General features: G+C 40.4%; 1 protein-coding gene across 2 annotated transcripts in view; it reads left to right on the forward strand.

The window, feature by feature from the left end:
• Positions 1 to 16,697, forward strand: part of HACD2 (3-hydroxyacyl-CoA dehydratase 2) — a 114,553-nt gene that overhangs the window by 69,786 nt on the left and 28,070 nt on the right. For both annotated transcript variants that reach the window (XR_014149059.1, XM_081832691.1), the window contains exon 4: positions 10,245 to 10,333. Coding sequence is in view for 1 of the 2 variants with exons in the window: in XM_081832691.1 (XP_081688817.1) it covers positions 10,245 to 10,333 (89 nt within the window). In the remaining variant the exon portion in view is untranslated. The remainder of the gene's footprint in view (positions 1 to 10,244; positions 10,334 to 16,697) is intronic.

Raw genomic sequence — 16,697 nt, forward strand, 5'->3', positions numbered from 1 at the left:
TTAACATATAATGTATTATTGGTTTCAGAGGTACAGGTCTGTGATTCATCAGTCTTACAAAATACCCAGTGCTCATTACATCACATGCCCTCCTTAATGTCCATCACCCAGTTACCCCATCCCTCCACCCCCTCCCCTCCAGCAACCCTCAGTTTGTTTCCTGAGATTGAGTCTCTTATGATTTGTCTCCCTCTCTGGTTTCGTCTTGTTTCATTTTTTCTTCTCTTCCCCTATGATCCTCTGTTTTGTTTCTTAAATTCCACATATCAGTGAGATCATATGATAATTACCTTTCTCTGATTGACTTATTTTACTTAGCATAATCTCTAGTTCTATCCACTTCATTGCAAATGGCAAGATTTTGGGTTTTTTGATGGCTGAGTAATATTCCATTGTGTGTGTGTGTGTGTGTGTCTTCTTTATCCATTCATTTGTCAGTGGACATCTGGGCTCTTTCCATAGTTTGACTATTGTGGACATTGCTGCTATAAACATTGGGGTGCAGGTGCCCCTTCAGATCACTCCATTTGTGTCTTTGGGGCAAATACCATGTAGTGCAATTGCTGGGTCATAGGGTAGCTCTATTTTCAACTTTTTGAGGAACCTCCATACTTTTTTACAGAGTGGCTGCACCAGCTTGCATTCCCACCAACAGCGTAGGAGGGTTCCCCTTTCTCCACATCCTCACCAACATCTGTCATTTCCTGACTTGTTAATTTTAGCCATTCTAACTGGTGTGAGGTGATGTCTCATTGTGGCTTTGATTTGTATTTCCCTGATGCCAAGTGATATGGAGCATTTTTTCATGTTTCTGTTGGCCATTTGGATGTCTTTGCAGAAATGTCTGTTCATGTCTTCTGCCCATTTCTTGATTGGATTATTTATTCTCTGGGGGTTGAGTTTGATAAGTTCTTTATAAATTTTGGATACTAGCCCTTTATCTGATAAGACATTTGCAGATATCTTCTCCCATTCTGTTGGTTGTCTTTTGGTTTTGTCGAATGTTTCCTTTGCTGTGCAAAAGCTTTTTATCTTGATGAAGTCCCAATAGTTCATTTTTGCCTTTGTTTCCCTTGCCTTTGGAGATGTGTCTAGCAAGAAGTTGCTGCAGCCAAGGTCAAAGAGGTTGGTGCCTGTGTTCTTTTCTAGGGTTTTGATGGATTCCTGTTTCACATTTAGGTCTTTTCATCCATTTTGAGTCTATTTTTGTGAATGGTGTAAGGGAATGGTGCAGTTTCATTCTTCTGCATGTGGCTGTCCAATTTCCCCAACACCATTTGTTGAAGAGATTGTCTTTTTTCCATTGGACATTCTTTTCTGCTTTGTTGAAGATTAGTTGAACATAGAGTTGAGGGTCCATTTCTGGATTCTGGATTCTGTTCCATTGATCTGTGTCTGTTTTTGTGCCAGTACCATACTGTCTTGATGATTACAGCTTTGTAATAGAGCTTGAAGTCTGGCTTTGTGATGCCACCAATTTTGGTTTTCTTTTTCAACATTCCTTTGGCTCTTTGGGGTCTTTTCTGGTTCCATACAAATTTTAGGATGATTTGTTCCAGCTCTGTGAAAAAAGTTGATGGTATTTTGATAGGGATTGCATTGAATTTGTAGATTGCTCTAGGTAGCATAGACATTTTAACAATATTTGTTCTTCCAGTCCATGAGCATGGAACATTTTTCCATTTCATTGTGTCTTCCTCAGTTTTTTTCATGAGTGTTCTATAGTTTTCTGAGTACAGATCCTTTACCTCTTTGGTTAGGTTTATTCCTAGCTCTCTTACGGTTTTGGGTGCAATTGTAAATGGGATTGACTCCTTACTTTCTCTTTCTTCTGTCTCATTGCTAGTGTATAGAAATGCAAATGATTTCTCTGTGTTGATTTTATATCCTGCCACTTTGCTGAATTCCTGTATGAGTTCTAGCAATTTTTGGGTGGAGTCTTTTGGGTTTTCCACATAGAGAATCATGTCATCTGCAAAGAGTGAAAGTTTGACTTATTTTTTGCCATTTCAGATGCCTTTTATTTCTTTTTGTTGTCTGATTGCTAAGGCTAGGACTTCTAGGACTGTGTTGAACAGCAGTGGTGATAGTGGACATCCCTGTCGTGTTCCTGACCTGAGGGAACAAGCTCTCAGTTTTTCCACATTGAGAATGATATTCGCTGTAGGCTTTTCATAAATGGCTTTTATGATATTGAGGTATGTTCCCTCTGTCCCTACACTGTGAAGAGTTTTAATCAAGAAAGGATGCTGTACTTCGTCAAACGCTTTTTCTGCATCTATTGAGAGGATCATATGGTTCTTGTCCTTTTCTTTTATTAATGTATTGTATCACATTGATTTGCGGATGTTGAACCATCCTTGCAGCCCTGGAATAAATCCCACTTGGTTGTGGTGAATAATCCTTTTAATGTACTGTTGGATCCTATTGGCTAGATTCTGGTGAGAATTTTTGCATCCATATTCATCAGGGATATTGGTCTGTAATTCTCCCTTTTGGTGGAGTCTTTGGTTTGGGGATCAGGTAATGCTGGCCTCATAGAAAGAGTTTGGAAGTTTTCCTTCCATTTCTATTTTTTGAAACAGCTTCAGAAGAATAGGTATTATTTCTTCTTTAAATGTTTGGTGGAATTCCCCTGGGAAGCCATCCGAACCTGGACTCTTGTTTATTGGGAGATTTTTGATTACTGCTCCAATTTCCTTGCTGGTTATGGGTCTTTTCAGGTTTTCTATTTCTTCCTGTTTCAGTTTTGGTAGTTTATATGTCTCTAGGAATTGATCCATTTCTTCCAGATTGCCTATTTGTTTCCACATAGTTGCTCATAATATGTTCTTATAATAGTATTTCTTCGGTGTTGGTTGTGATCTCTCCTCTTTCATTCATGATTTTATTTATTTGGGTCCTTTCTCTTTTCTTTTTATTAAGTGTGGCTAGGGGGTTATCAGTCTTACTAATTCTTTCCAAGAACCAGCTCCTGGTTTAGTTGATCTGTTCTACTGTTCTTTTGGTTTCTATTTCATTGATTTCTGCTCTAATCTTTTATTATTTCTTTTCTGCTGCTGGATTTAGGCTTTATTTGCTGTTCTTTCTCCAGGTTTTTTAGGTGTAAGGTTAAGTTGTGTATTTGAAACCTTTCCTGTTTCTTGAGAAAGGCTTGTATTGCTATATACTTTCCTCTTAGGACCACTTTTGCTGCATCCCAAAGACTTTTGAACAGTTGTGTTTTCATTAGCATTTGTTTCTATGAATTTAAAAAAAATTTTTTTTTTTTAAATTTATTTGACGGAGAGAGACACAGAGAGAGAGGGAACACAAGCAGGGCCAGTGGGAGAGGGAGAAGCAGGCTTCCCGCGGAGCAGGGAGCCCGAAGAGGGGCTCGATCCCAGGATCCTGGGATCATGACCTGAGGCAAAGGCAGATGCCCAACGACTGAGCCACCCAGGCGCCCCGCATTTTTTTAAGTTCTTCTTTTATTTCCTGGTTGACCCATTCATTCTTTAGTAGGATGCTCTTTAGCCTCCATGTATTTGAGTTCTTTCCAAATTTCCTCTTTTGATTGAGATCCAGTTTCAAAGCATTGTGGTCTGAAAATATGCAGGGAATGATCCCAATCTTTTGATAATGCTTGAGACCTGATTTGTGACCCAGTATGTGATCTATTCTGGAGAATGTTCCATGTGCACTCAAGAATGTGTATTCTGTTGCTTTATGATGGAATGTTCAGAATATATCTGTGAAGTCCCTCTGGTCCAGTGTGTCATTCAAAGCCCTTATTTCTGGGCGCCTGGGTGGCTCAGTCGTTAAGCGTCTGCCTTCGGCTCAGGTCATGATCCCAGGGTCCTGGGATCAAGTCCCACACTGGGCTCCCTGCTCAGCATGAAGCCAGCTTCTCCCTCTTCCACTCTCCCTGCTTGTGTTCCCTATCCCACTGTCTGTCTCTCTGTCAAAAAATAAAATCTTAAAAAAAAAAAAAAAAGCCCTTATTTCCTTGTTGATCTTCTGCTTAGATAATCTGTCCATTGTAGTGAGAGGGGTGTTAAAGTCCCCTATTATTATTGTATTATTATCAGTGTGTTTCTTTAATTCTGTTATTAATTGGCTGCTCCCATGTTAGGGGCATAAATATTTATAATTGTTAGATCTTCTTGTGAATAGACCCTTTAATTATGATATAGTGTCTTTCCTCATCTCTCATTACAGTCTTTGGTTTAAAATCTAATTTGTCTGATATAAGGATTGCCACCTCAGCTTTCTTTTGATGTCCATTAGCATAATAAATGGTTTTCCACCCCCTCACTTTAAATCTGGAGGTGTCTGTGGGTCTAAAATGAGTCTCTTGCAGACAGCTTATTGATGGGTCTTGCTTTTTTATCTGATCTGATAGCCTGTGTCTTTTGATTGGGGCATTTAGCCCATTTACATTCAGGGTAACTTTTGAAAGATATGAATTTAGTGCCATTTGTATTACCTGTAAAGTGACTGTTACTGTATATTGTCTCTGTTCCTTTCTGGTCTATATTACTTTTGGGCTCTTTCTTTCCTTAATATTTCCTGTAATATTTCTTGTAGGGCTGGTTTGGTCGTCACAAATTCTTTAAGTTTCTCTTTGCCCTCAGAGCTTTTTATCACCCCTTCTATTTCGAATGATGTCCTAGCTGGATAAAGTATTCTTGGCTATTTTTTTTTTTCATTTAGCACCCTGAATATATCATGCCAGTCCTTTCTGGCCTGCTAGGTCTCTTTGGATAGGTCTGCTGCCAATCTAAATGTTTCTCCTCTTGTAGGTTACAGATCTCTTGTCCCCACCTGCTTTCAGTATTTTCTCTTTGTCTCTGAGATTTGTAAGTTTCATTAGTGTGTATCAGGGTGTTGAACTGTTTTTATTGATTTTGACGGGGGTTCTCTCTGCCTCCTGGACTTTGATGCCTGTCGTTCCCCAGATTGGGAAGTTCTCTGCTATAATTTGCCTCAATATACATACCTTCTGCCCCTCTCTGTCTTTCCTCTTCTTCTGGGATCCCAGTTATTCTAATACTGTTTTGCTTTATGGCATCACTTATCTCTCAAATTCTCCCCTCATGATCCAGTAGTTGTTTATCTCTCTTTTTCTCAGCTGCTTTATTCTCCATCATTTTGTCTACTATATCACTAATTCTCTCTTCTGCTTCATTTATCCTAGCAGTTAGAGCGTCCATTTTTTATTGCATCTCATTAATAGCCTTTTTGATTTCAACTTGGTTAGATTTTAGTTCTTTTATTTCTCCACAAAGGGATTCTCTAGTGTCTTCTATGCTTTTTTCAAGCCCAGGTAGTATCTTTATAATCGTTATTCTGAACTCTAGTTCCGATATCTGACTTATATCCATACTGATTAGGTCCCTGGCAGTCAGTACTGCCTCTTGTTCTCTTTTTTGAGGTGAGTTTTTCTATCTTGTCATTCTGTCCAGAGAACAACAGATGAATGAGAGAACAAAATAAAATGGCAACAACAACCCCAGAGAAATAATACACTAAACAAATCAGGAGAGACCCGAAACCAGGAAAAAAAATTAAAGAAAAAAAAAGAATATAATCAGACAGGTGAGCAGAATAGAGCAATACACTGGATTATGTATGTATTTTGGTCTGTTTTTTAGAAAACTAGATCCCAAAATTGTAAAGAAGAAAAACTTATATATGTACAAAAATAAAATTAAATACAATGAAAGAATAGAATGTAACTAAAAATTGAAATTAAAAGGCAAGAAAACACAAAAGAGGAAAAAAATCCAACAACAACAAAAAGGAAGGGATATAAACAAACAGGTGAACTGAACAGAGCAATACACTATCTCCTGAGTGGTTTTTGTCAATTTGTTAGAAGAAACTATATCTTAAAATAGTAAAGAAAGAAAAATGTATATATACAAAAATAAAATTAAGTACATTGAAAGGATAGAATGTAACTGTAAAGATGAAAATTCAAAAAGATTTTAACAAAACAAAACAAAAACAAAAGGAGGAAGAAAAAACAAAAAAGAGAATATGATCAGACAGATGAATAGAACAGAGTCATACACGAGATTTTGGGTGTATTTTGGTCTGTTAGAAGAAAACTGCATCCCAAAATTGTAAAGAAAGAAAAACTTATAAACAAAAATCAGACTAAATACAATGAAGGGATAGCCTATAACTGTAAAAATGAAAATTAAGATTTAAAAAAAGTCGATAAAATAAGAAATTGGTTGAAAAGGAAAGAAAAAAAGTTAACTTTGAAAGACTAAAGAATCCTAGGAAAAAAGCCATGAATTCTTTGTGGGTTGTTTTGTTTTGTTTTTCTTATTTTATTTTATTTATTTATTTTTTATTTTATTTTATTTATTTTATTTTAATTTAATTTAATTTTATTTTATTTTTGTGTTATGTTAGTCACCATACATTACATCATTAGTTTTTGATGTAGTGTTCCATGATTCATTGTTTGCGTATAACACCCAGTGCTCCAAGCAGTACGTGCCCTCTTTAGTACCCATCACCAGGCTAACCCATCCCCCCACCCCCTCCCCTCTAGCACCCTCAGTTTGTTTCTCAGAGTCCATAGTCTCTCATGGTTCGTCTCCCCCTCCGATTCCTGCCCCTTCATTTTTCCCTTCCTACTTTTTTTTTTTTTTTTTAATATATATTCTATGTGCTGTATTCCCCTAGCGCTGGAGTTTTGCAGTTCTCTTTGATGGGTAAACTTGGTCTTGGCTGGATGTTCTTGCTGATCTTCTGGGGGAGGGGCCTGTTGCAGTGGTTCTCAAATGTCTTTGCCCGAGGTGGAATTGTACTGCCCTTGCCCGTCTGGGCTAAGTAATCTGTTCCGGTTTGGTTTGCTCTACGTGGCTTTTGTTCCCTGAAAGCTTTCCACTCAGCATTAGAGGACAAGAATGAAAATGGCGGCCCCCCTATCTCTGGCCCTGGAGGAGCCGAGAACTCGGGGCCCCGCTCCTCAGTGAGCCCCCAGAGAAAAGCAGTCAATCACTCCCATCTCCCCAGTCTCCGACCGCTCTCCGTGCTCACCCGGCCTGTGACAGAGCGTTTCTATCTCTGGCACACGACCCCGTGTGGAGTCTCCAAACCTAGCAGATCCGTGCATGCGCTCCCACGCCGCTCCTCCCTGGGGAGGAAGGGGCATCTCCCCGGATCTCCCGCTTGTTGGGTCCCTGCTGGAGGAGCAGTGGCCTGACTGTGCCGCAGATCACTGTTTATGGCAACCCTGAGCTGAGAGCCCAAGCCTCGGCTCCATCTCGGCAGCCGGCTTCTCCGCTCTGATACCTGGGAGCTCTGCTGCACTCAGGCACCCCTGGTCTTTCTGTGACCCTAAGGGTCCTGAGACCACACTGTCCTGGCTAACACTGCACCCTCACTTAGGCACCTGAGCAACATCCCTCACTAGAGCAGACCTCTAAAAGTTCCAATTTTGTGCTCTGCTGCTCTATCACTTGCTGGTAGCCGGCTGATGGAGGCTCTGACCCCCCACCCCTGCAATTAATCTTCCCATGTATCACCTGGGATTCACTTCACACCTCCTACCTTGCAGAAAGTGGTCACTTTTCTATTTGTAGAGTTACAGCTATTCTTTTCTTAGATCCCCGTTTGAGTTCGCAGGTGTTCAGAATGATTTGATAGCTGTCTAGCTGAATTCCTGGGACCAGATGAAATTAAGGTCTCCTACTCCTCTGCCATCTTGGACTCTTGTCCCCCCCATTTATATTTTCTTCTAAGAGTGTTATAGTTTTAACTCTTCCATTTTGGTTTTTAATCTATTTTGAGTTAATTTTTTTGTATTTGATATAGGGAAGTGTTCTAACTCTATTCTCTTGTATGCAGCTATCCAGTTGTCCCAGCACCATTTGTTGAAAAGACAGGGGCGCCTGGGTGGCTCAGTCGTTAAGCGTCTGCCTTGGGCTCAGGTCATGGTCCCGGGGTCCTGGGAACGAGTCCCACATCGGGCTCCCTCTCCCTCTCCCACTCCGCCTGCTTGTGTTCACTCTCTCACTGTGTTTCTGTCAAATAAATAAAATCTTTAAAAAAAAAAAAAAAGACAGTTATTTTTCCATTGAATTGTCTTGACATCCTTGTTGAAAGTCAAGTAACGGGCACCTGGGTGGCTCAGTTGTTAAGCATCTGCCTTCGGCTCAGGTCATGATCCCAGAGTCCTGGGATCGAGCCCCGCATCGGGCTCCCTGCTTGGCCAGGAAGCCTGCTTCTCCCTCTCCCACTCCCCCTGCTTGTGTTCCCTCTGTCACTGTGTCTCTCTCTGTCAAATAAATAAATAAAATCTTTAAAAAAAAAAAAAAGTCAAGTAACTATAAATGTAAGGATTTATTTCTAGACTCTCAACTGTATTCCATTGGGCTACATGTCCATGCATTTATTTTTCTTTCATTCATTCTACAAAGATTTATTGAGTGTCTTTATATGGCAAGCATTGCTTGACACGTCCATGTTACTTGCTTTTGGGAACTAAACTGTCCCTCTTCGAAGCCCAAATCATCTTCAAGAAACACATTCTAACAGGATCTTGCATCTCTTTTTCTTAATGAGATATGAAGTGATTTCCTTTCATAGCCACACCCATAGAGACAATACTATCTCTGATTTGTACACAGTCTTTTGGCAAGTTGTTTCTCTGTTTTATAAATGTTCAGAAGTCTGAGTGTGTTTTAGAAGGCTTGGAAGGATGAAAATTGGTCTAGGATAGTCCAGTGGATGTATTGAAGAAGAGGTTAGTTTTAGAGTGGAAGGAAGATGTGCAGCCATGATGAGGGCTCCTGGCAGGTATGGAATGGCCCACATGCAACCTGAAATGTCCAGGAAGTTGGTAAGTGTAGTTGCTGCTAGTAGTAAGACCAGTGAGAAATGACAAAGAGGTGAGGATGGAGGAGCTGCTGGATTGGGTACCCATAATTCTGCTTCCAGATTTTATTTTAGTAGCAGTTCCTTACCAGTATAAAGTTACAATGAGAAAATGAGACTTACAGATAATGGCTTATTGCTGGGTTTAAGATGACCTAATGGAGGCAAGAGTTTTTTGTAATGGTGGTGGCTGGTTTCTCCATAGGGGTTGTGAGTGTAGGAATTCAAAGGAGAGGCCAAAGAAATTTAAACTTAGCAGAACTTAATGGTTATCTAAAATAACTAATGATTCCACTGTTATAACTTCAGGACATTGGAAGGATAATTATACCAATGTTTATTGTAATGAACAAGGTGAGAATGATTTATAAAGATAATAAACTTTGATTTTTGTATGCTTATTGGTAAAATATTCAAGTGAATTTTAAAAGATAATTTAACCATTAGATAATACATCAATATACAGTATAGATAGTACATATGATATGCAGGAGTTGCTAATGTTCATTAGATACAAATACAGTTGATTTCCCTTTTATAGGTGCCTATTCATTTTTGAAACCCATAGTATAAAATGACCTTTCAGTGTCTAATTTTAGTGGTTAAGCGATGGTTTTGTTTTCTCTATATGATAAATGTAAAATATATTGCACTTGGCCAGTGATTTTGAAAGGCTTTAAGAAAGGTACCTAGAGGGGCACCTGGGAGGTTCAGTCGGTTAAGCGTCTGCCTTCGGCTCAGGTCATGATCTCAGAGTCCTGGGATCAAGCCCCACGTCAGGTTCCCTGCTCAGTGGGGAGCCTGCTTCTCCCTCTCCCTCTGCCCCTCCGCCTGCTTGTGCACTCTCTCTCAAATAAATAAAATCTTAAAAAAAAAAAAAAAAAGGGTACCTAGATTCCATGATATACTGTTGGCATTAACAATATTATTGTTTTGGGGGGAAGCAATATTAGAGTTTTGGAGGGAAAAATTTGGAGTTTTGGGGGGTTTTTTTGTTTTATTTTTTTTTAAGATTTTATTTATTTGTCAGGAGAGAGAGAGAGAGTGCACAAGCAGGGGGAGCTGCAGGCAGAGGGAGAAGCAGGCTTCCCGATGAGCAGGGAGCCTGATGCAGGGCTCGATCCCAGGACCCTCAGATCATAACCTGAGCCGAAGGCAGACACTTAACCGATTGAGCCACCCAGGCATCCCTGAAGGAAAAAAGTTTTTAATATTGACTGTATTGAAAAACAGTTTATATAAAGTTTCAGTTGCCCAAGATGGTTTCATGTCTAAACAGTAAAATTGAATGGTTCAGAAAATGTATTACATGTTGAAACTTAGTACAATATACATTTATTTACCCATCCTAAAATTTCTTTCAGGAATTGTTCCATCTTCTGTTGTCCTGACTTCTTTCCAGGTGATGTCAAGAGTTTTTCTGATATGGGCAGTAACACATAGCGTCAAAGAGGTAAGTGTTTACATAGACTAAAATTAAGTAATGCCAGCAATGCTAGTCAATGCTAGTCAACTTTTCTGTTTCGTGTGTGTTATGGCTACAGATGGAACTCTGTGTCACATCAGTATAGCCCAAATAAAATGCATATTCGCTGTAGGAACTGGGTTACTGGTGCGAAACATAACTCCAAATTTGCAGTGTTGTTAAAGAGAAGACTGGTTAAATGATAAAGTCCTGCAATCTTAGTTCCCATAGAGATTCGGATAATATGGATGTGGTCTGCAGTTTACTTATATTTTGGGGGTATCTTGTTTGTATTCAGCATACGAAACTGGACATCTGCATCCTTACAGTGGAACTGTTGGCGGAGTTGGGAATATTAATTCAGTCCAGAGCAGTCCTCTTTATAGGACGAGGAGAAACAAACTTGTTTCCACCCCACCCACCAGGATTAATGGAATTCCCAAATGTGCTGAGTCTAGTGGTTCTGGAAGGGAAGTACTCTGCAGGGGGCCTGGGGCGATAGGTACCCAGGCAGGCCCGGTGTTGCTGGGAGAAAGTCAGCATTACTGTCAGTATGAATCCACAGCTAAGCTTTCATTTTCTAGTATCGGAGAAGGGGATTGTTTTCCTGTATGTTTTTTGCTTTTTAAAAGTTTTATTTATTTCTTGTTAATGTCACCTTGAAATAGAGTACCTGTAGCCACCAGGAGGATTCATTTTTCAGTTTTTTGGTCCCAGTCACCAGCAGTATTGGAATGTTTGGGACTCATGAAATGTGCTTATCCATTAGCATTATTCTGGTGTTTTCTTTGTGTTCTATTCTTTCAAAACCCCTGTCAAAACATTTTGTTTTTCAGGATTTATTTTGACAGTTTCATTTGTATTTCAACTAGTGAGGTTTTTCTTTTTAACTTTTTATTGGCATATAATATACATACAGAAAAATGCACGTGGCTAATGAGTTTTTAACCAAAGCTGATTAAGCTCATTTATTATTTTTGTTACATTCGTATGAAATTTGCTGATCCAAAGGCTTTTTTTTAACCTCTCACATCTCGAAGATATCTAACCTTTACATGTAAGAAGAATGTCAAAACAATCACTTACTTTTTAAAAATTTTACTTTAATTCCAGTGTAGTATAGTTAATATACAGTATTATATTAGTTTCAAGTATACAATATAGTGATTCAACAATTCTATACATTACTCAGTGCTCATTGTGATAAGTATATTCTTAATCCCTTTCACCTCTTTCACCCATCCCTTCTCTGATAACCATCTGTTCTCTATAGTTAAGACTCTGTTTTTTAGTTTGTCCCTTTTTTTCTTTGTTCGTTTAATCACATACTTTTTAAAAAGTGATCTCATTTCTTGGAAACAAGTTTGTTTCTCCTGGTCCTATAAAGAGGACTGCTCTGGACTGAATTAATATTCCCAACTCCCCCAACAGTTCCATTGTTTTAACCAGCAACTCATTAACTTCCTGATAGTCTCAAGTGACCTAAATTTTTTTTCTGATAGTAACTCATCCATATTCTTAAATAGGTAATTATGTACTTTCAGTAATTAGATGTTAGGTACATGAAGACAGGGTATTGTCAACTACAGGGTGTGTAATCGCTTTGCCTAAACAATCAGATATTAATTGTCCAGGTGCTATTCCTCTGGCTGATAGATTATTTATGGCCTCTGAGTTTTCCTCCTCTTTTTTGCCTAAGTGATCACTCTCCTCCTTTTCTCCTTGTTAGCCTCCTGGCAAAGGGGGTAACAGGTAAATCTAAAATGCTTATAATTCACATCAAGCAGTTCTGTTTGCCATATTACTGTTAGCAACATTTGCCAGGATTTCCTGGGTGATCATTAAGACTGCTTGGTTTAAAAGCTATTAACTGTATGGATTACAGACAGGTACATGGACTCTGGCCATTGTCCTCAGTAACCATACTACCTGACAGATGCATAGATTTAACCATTTCAGATGGTTCATATATAGTGTCATATTTGAGCTCTGCAGTAAGTTGTACACTTGTTACATTTGCATATTCAAAATTGTTTCTCTGCAACCAAACTTACCCAGTTTCCACTATCATTGACATATTATTTTCTTAAGAATGTGGTGCAATTAATTGTGTTGTCTTTCTGCCGCCTCTTGGGTCCTCTTTTCCCATACACCCTATTAATTAGTTGACTTGCTCCTTTCTCACATAATTAGGATTCAGTGTTTCTGCTGTTCAGGGATCATAGTTCTTTTCTCCTAGTTCCCCTTTTCTTTGAATAAAACTCTTTCATTATTTTGTGTACATAGTAAGATCGCCTCCTGGCTCACCCCAGGTCATCAATAGCTAACTTTTTTTTTTTTTTTTTAAGATTTTATTTATTGGGGCGCCTGGGTGGCTCAGTCATTAGGCATCTGCCTTCGGCTCAGGTCATGATCCCGGGGTCCTGGGATCGAGCCCCGCATCAGGCTCCCTGCTTGGCAGGAAGCCTGCTTCTCCCTCTCCCACTCCCCCTGCTTGTGTTCCTGCTCTCGCTATCTCTGTCTCTGTCAAAATAAATAAATAAAATCTTAAAAAAAAGAACCAGAAGGTGACGAGACAGTTTTCTATTATGATATAAAAGGACTCACCCATCAGTTAGTGTGACATCTTGATTGGTAGGTTATTAAAGAAATAATTGTGGTCTCTTTGTTGAAAAGCTTGTTCTTAACTAAGCATAGCAAATAACCTTCCCACTTTTTTCCTTCTAAAGAGCGCACCTACATGAGCGTAGTAAAGCTTCTGACAAAAATGACAAGCTCAGGGTGGGAGGTAGGGTGTGGCAATCAGCAATTCTAGCTGACCTCTTTCCTTTCCAGTTTTCCCACCTGTCTCCCAGGCTTGAACTGGCTCCTTCTCCATCTCTTAGCCAGGCTGGCCACACTGCTGCCACATCAGACTGCTCTGGGCTTTTTTCTCCTCACGCTCTGTTTGAGTCTGTCCTTTGTCTCCTCATTGAGCTGAAACAAGACTGGCTTTTTCCAAAGTGAACTGCGGTGGAAAATGCCACTTTCTATCCCTCACTATGACCCCCCTTCAAAAACACAGGAGTTCGTAGGGCAGATATTCTTCCTTTGTCCAAAAGTAGCTAAGCTGATCCCCAGATTCGTAGATACTCAAATGAGCCACTGTCCCTTTCCTGGCCCAACCCTCTTAGAAGAAGCCACCCAAATCCTCGTCACAGTTCTCAATGGAAGATCACCATGTTCTGAGCAGAAGTCCCTGGTCACCAACATGGGCAGTAGTTGAGAAAGAAGTTGCTGGACTCTCACTGTGACTTTAGCCCAAGTGCAATGAATACCCTCTACAGTCTACGAGTGACAGTTTGTATAAAATAAAACTGTACCCTGGAATGCTGAGCCTTCTCTCCTATCTTCCTCAATCTCTGCCACCAGTGGAGAAAGGGATGTTTTCCTGCATTCTTCCAGAATGTTCTGTGAGTTCTCCTGATTCTACCAGTCAGCTGTGTCCCACCTCTTTTTGGCATGCTGCTGGGTTTTGTGACACTTAATCTGCCATTCTTGTCAACTTCTCAGTGAGATGCTTACAAAAAGCTTGCAATCAGTGTTTAAGAAAGTAACCTCCAGTTTCTTTATACTGATCTTTGTCTGTTTGATGCATTACAGTTTACAGAAGGCTTTATTAAGATATATTGTGGTCATTCACTCTTGACAACTGTCCCTTGAGGTAGGTTGCAGCCTCCAATTAGAGTTCCAAAGCTAGAGAAACAAAGTGACTAAATAAGCAGAGTTGGGAATGGACTTTTGATTCCAAAGTCTTCCCTCTGTATCAGAGCTTCCCTCTCACCATTTAAATTGTGGGATGAACACAACCTTATTTTTGTGTGCTGCCTGGGCTTTCTCTATCCCATACGGAGTGGAAAGCCCCTGTCTCAGACCAAGGAACACATGCCTTGAAAGCAGTTCTGTAGTGCCACATGCTTGCTGAGGTAGGATTCTCAGATCGGTCATCTATCTGTATGTGAAGTGCCCACACAAGCTGTGGGCTCGGGATGCTTGTTTGCGGCACGTTGCCCGCTTGCTCCTCTCTTAGTCCGGTGCTCCCGTGGCTCTGTGATGAACCTGTCCAGTTGACTAGCCTTTCTCCTTGAACATTGCAAGACCGTTTTCCTGTTGGGACTTATGGAGTATTTGGAACAGAATTACCCAGAAAGCTTATTAAAAAATGCCCGTTCCAAGTCCCACCCCACACTTGATACGGAATCTCTGGCAGTGGAGCCAGAGAATATCACTGTGAGTAAGCTCCTCAGATAACTGTATGAATTCTAAGGTTGGAGAATACTCTGAAGATATCATATGTTGTGCTGTAATTTTAATTGACCTTCTCTTTTCTTGATTTTACTTCATATTTCTACTTAATTTACTTGAAGCCTAACCAGCTCTCATCATTCTTTTCAAGTCCAAGAGCCGTGGTTTCATTCTTAAAGAATGAAAGCCTTCGGGTTCCCTCAACACTGCTAAAGTAAAGGCACTGTGGAGTTTCTGGAGCTTTTTCCAAGATACAGTGTCTGCTGAGCTGGGACTCATGCGCTTGTCAGAGGAAGCCTGGGAGGCTCACCTTGAAGGCAGAGGGAGAGCAGAAGGCACAGCATTAAAGAAGCAAAACTGACTTTCGTTTGCTTGTTTTTAAGAGCGAGGATGAAGAATCCAACTGCTTCAGTTTGGGGTGGATCCTGGGAAGGGCTATATCCTGGGCATGTGCTTCATGGTGCCCGGCCAGAGCCACCAGGCTGATTGAGTAGGAGGTCATTCCCACCTGAGGAAGTACTGTGCAGACATTTCTCTTCCTGGGATTTACCAAGAAATGTCACCTTCCTTGGAAAGCTTTATTATTTTCTAGGTAATTAGAACTCAGTATTATAGAACCTGGAAGCTTAGCACCCATAACTCATGTGAGGAGTTGATGAGTGTTGACTTTGACACTTATCCTAAAGCTCAGGACAGAATGCTTCAACATTCTGGGCCTTGTTTTTCTCATCTGTAATGCGAGTATCTGTCCTGCTTATGTCATGGAGTTTTTGTGAAGAAGAAATGAGAAGGGTTTGTGGAAACAAGGCAGCCGTATTCAGAAATCAAGGTCTCTAGCATGCAGCTTTTGCTGAGCAGCTTCTGAAAGCCCTTGTAAAGCAGTTTCACCTCAGAAGGAATGTTCCTTCTTTCATAGATGAACAGTTTGCTTTTTCTTCCTCTTCTCTTCTTTTTCACTCTTGCAGAAAATAAATACTAAGTAAAGTGACACCCTCACTCCCACACTCCTCATCCTATTTTGGTTGCATTACAGGTTTGTCTTCTCTGCTGGCTTCACAGCATGCGTGTGCTCTCTGTCACCTCTCGAGGTTGCTTCTCCCATTAGTGTTTCCTGTGGCGCACGTGCTTCTTGCTGTTCCACATGGCCGCCTGTGAACACGGCGTTTCCCTGAGGCAGGAAGGGCACCTTCTTAGCCCCATCAATCACATGAGGAGCTCAGGTGCTGCGTCGGTGGCACAGGGTCCCCCCTCGCGTTCTGTACTTGGACCCGGAACCCTGCCGCTCTGTCTTCTAGTACGCCCTTTCCATAGTGACATTTCGTCTTAGCAAAGGCCATTGGGATACAGTCAGTATCTTTTGCCCCCGGAATGCCGAATGTCTCAGATTCTCCACCCAATTCCATCTATTCCCGTACTTTCTATTTTAAATATTTCTGTAGGTGGATTTGCATCACCTTCACTTTTAAAATTAGCACCTCTCCTAAAGGTAGGAAACCTCATTATTTGATCATGAGTCAGACACTGTCAAACTTGAGACAAGTCCTAGACAAAGGCAGCCATACTGTATGGCCACTTCCACAGCTGTTCGTAATGGGCACTTGAAGATAGTGGTACTTTGCTCAGAGCTAGGTGGTTCATTCTGCCTTTGCCTGTACTGAGCATATGGGATTCGGGCAAAATCGGAATGCCTGTTTTCCCCTCAGTGTTTTTCTGTCTCTTTCCAACATTTTCTTGAGCTATGTATAAAGATTTTTATTTCGAAATACTGAAAAATATTTAGATTTTCGTAAGTTCACTTCTGCCCTCCCATGTTGCTTCTTTCTCGCATTGTCTCAGTGCTTTTGTAGCCCTTGAAAACCTCCATTGGAACTCATTTGTTCAAAATGTATTATACTCTGACGGTACTGTTCTTTGATAATTAAGTCAGTCATGTTAAAACAAGAAACAATCCAATATCTTAAACCGTGCAAGCCAGCATTACCACCACTTTCTACAGAACATAGCCCTCTTTGTCAATTAATCATTGAAGAGGTTCCAAGTGCAACAAAATCAGGAAATTGGTTTCATT

The sequence above is a fragment of the Leptonychotes weddellii genome, chromosome 1 (assembly GCF_054177405.1).
Source record: "Leptonychotes weddellii isolate Sample4059 chromosome 1, ASM5417740v2, whole genome shotgun sequence".
Taxonomy (NCBI): domain Eukaryota; kingdom Metazoa; phylum Chordata; class Mammalia; order Carnivora; family Phocidae; genus Leptonychotes; species Leptonychotes weddellii.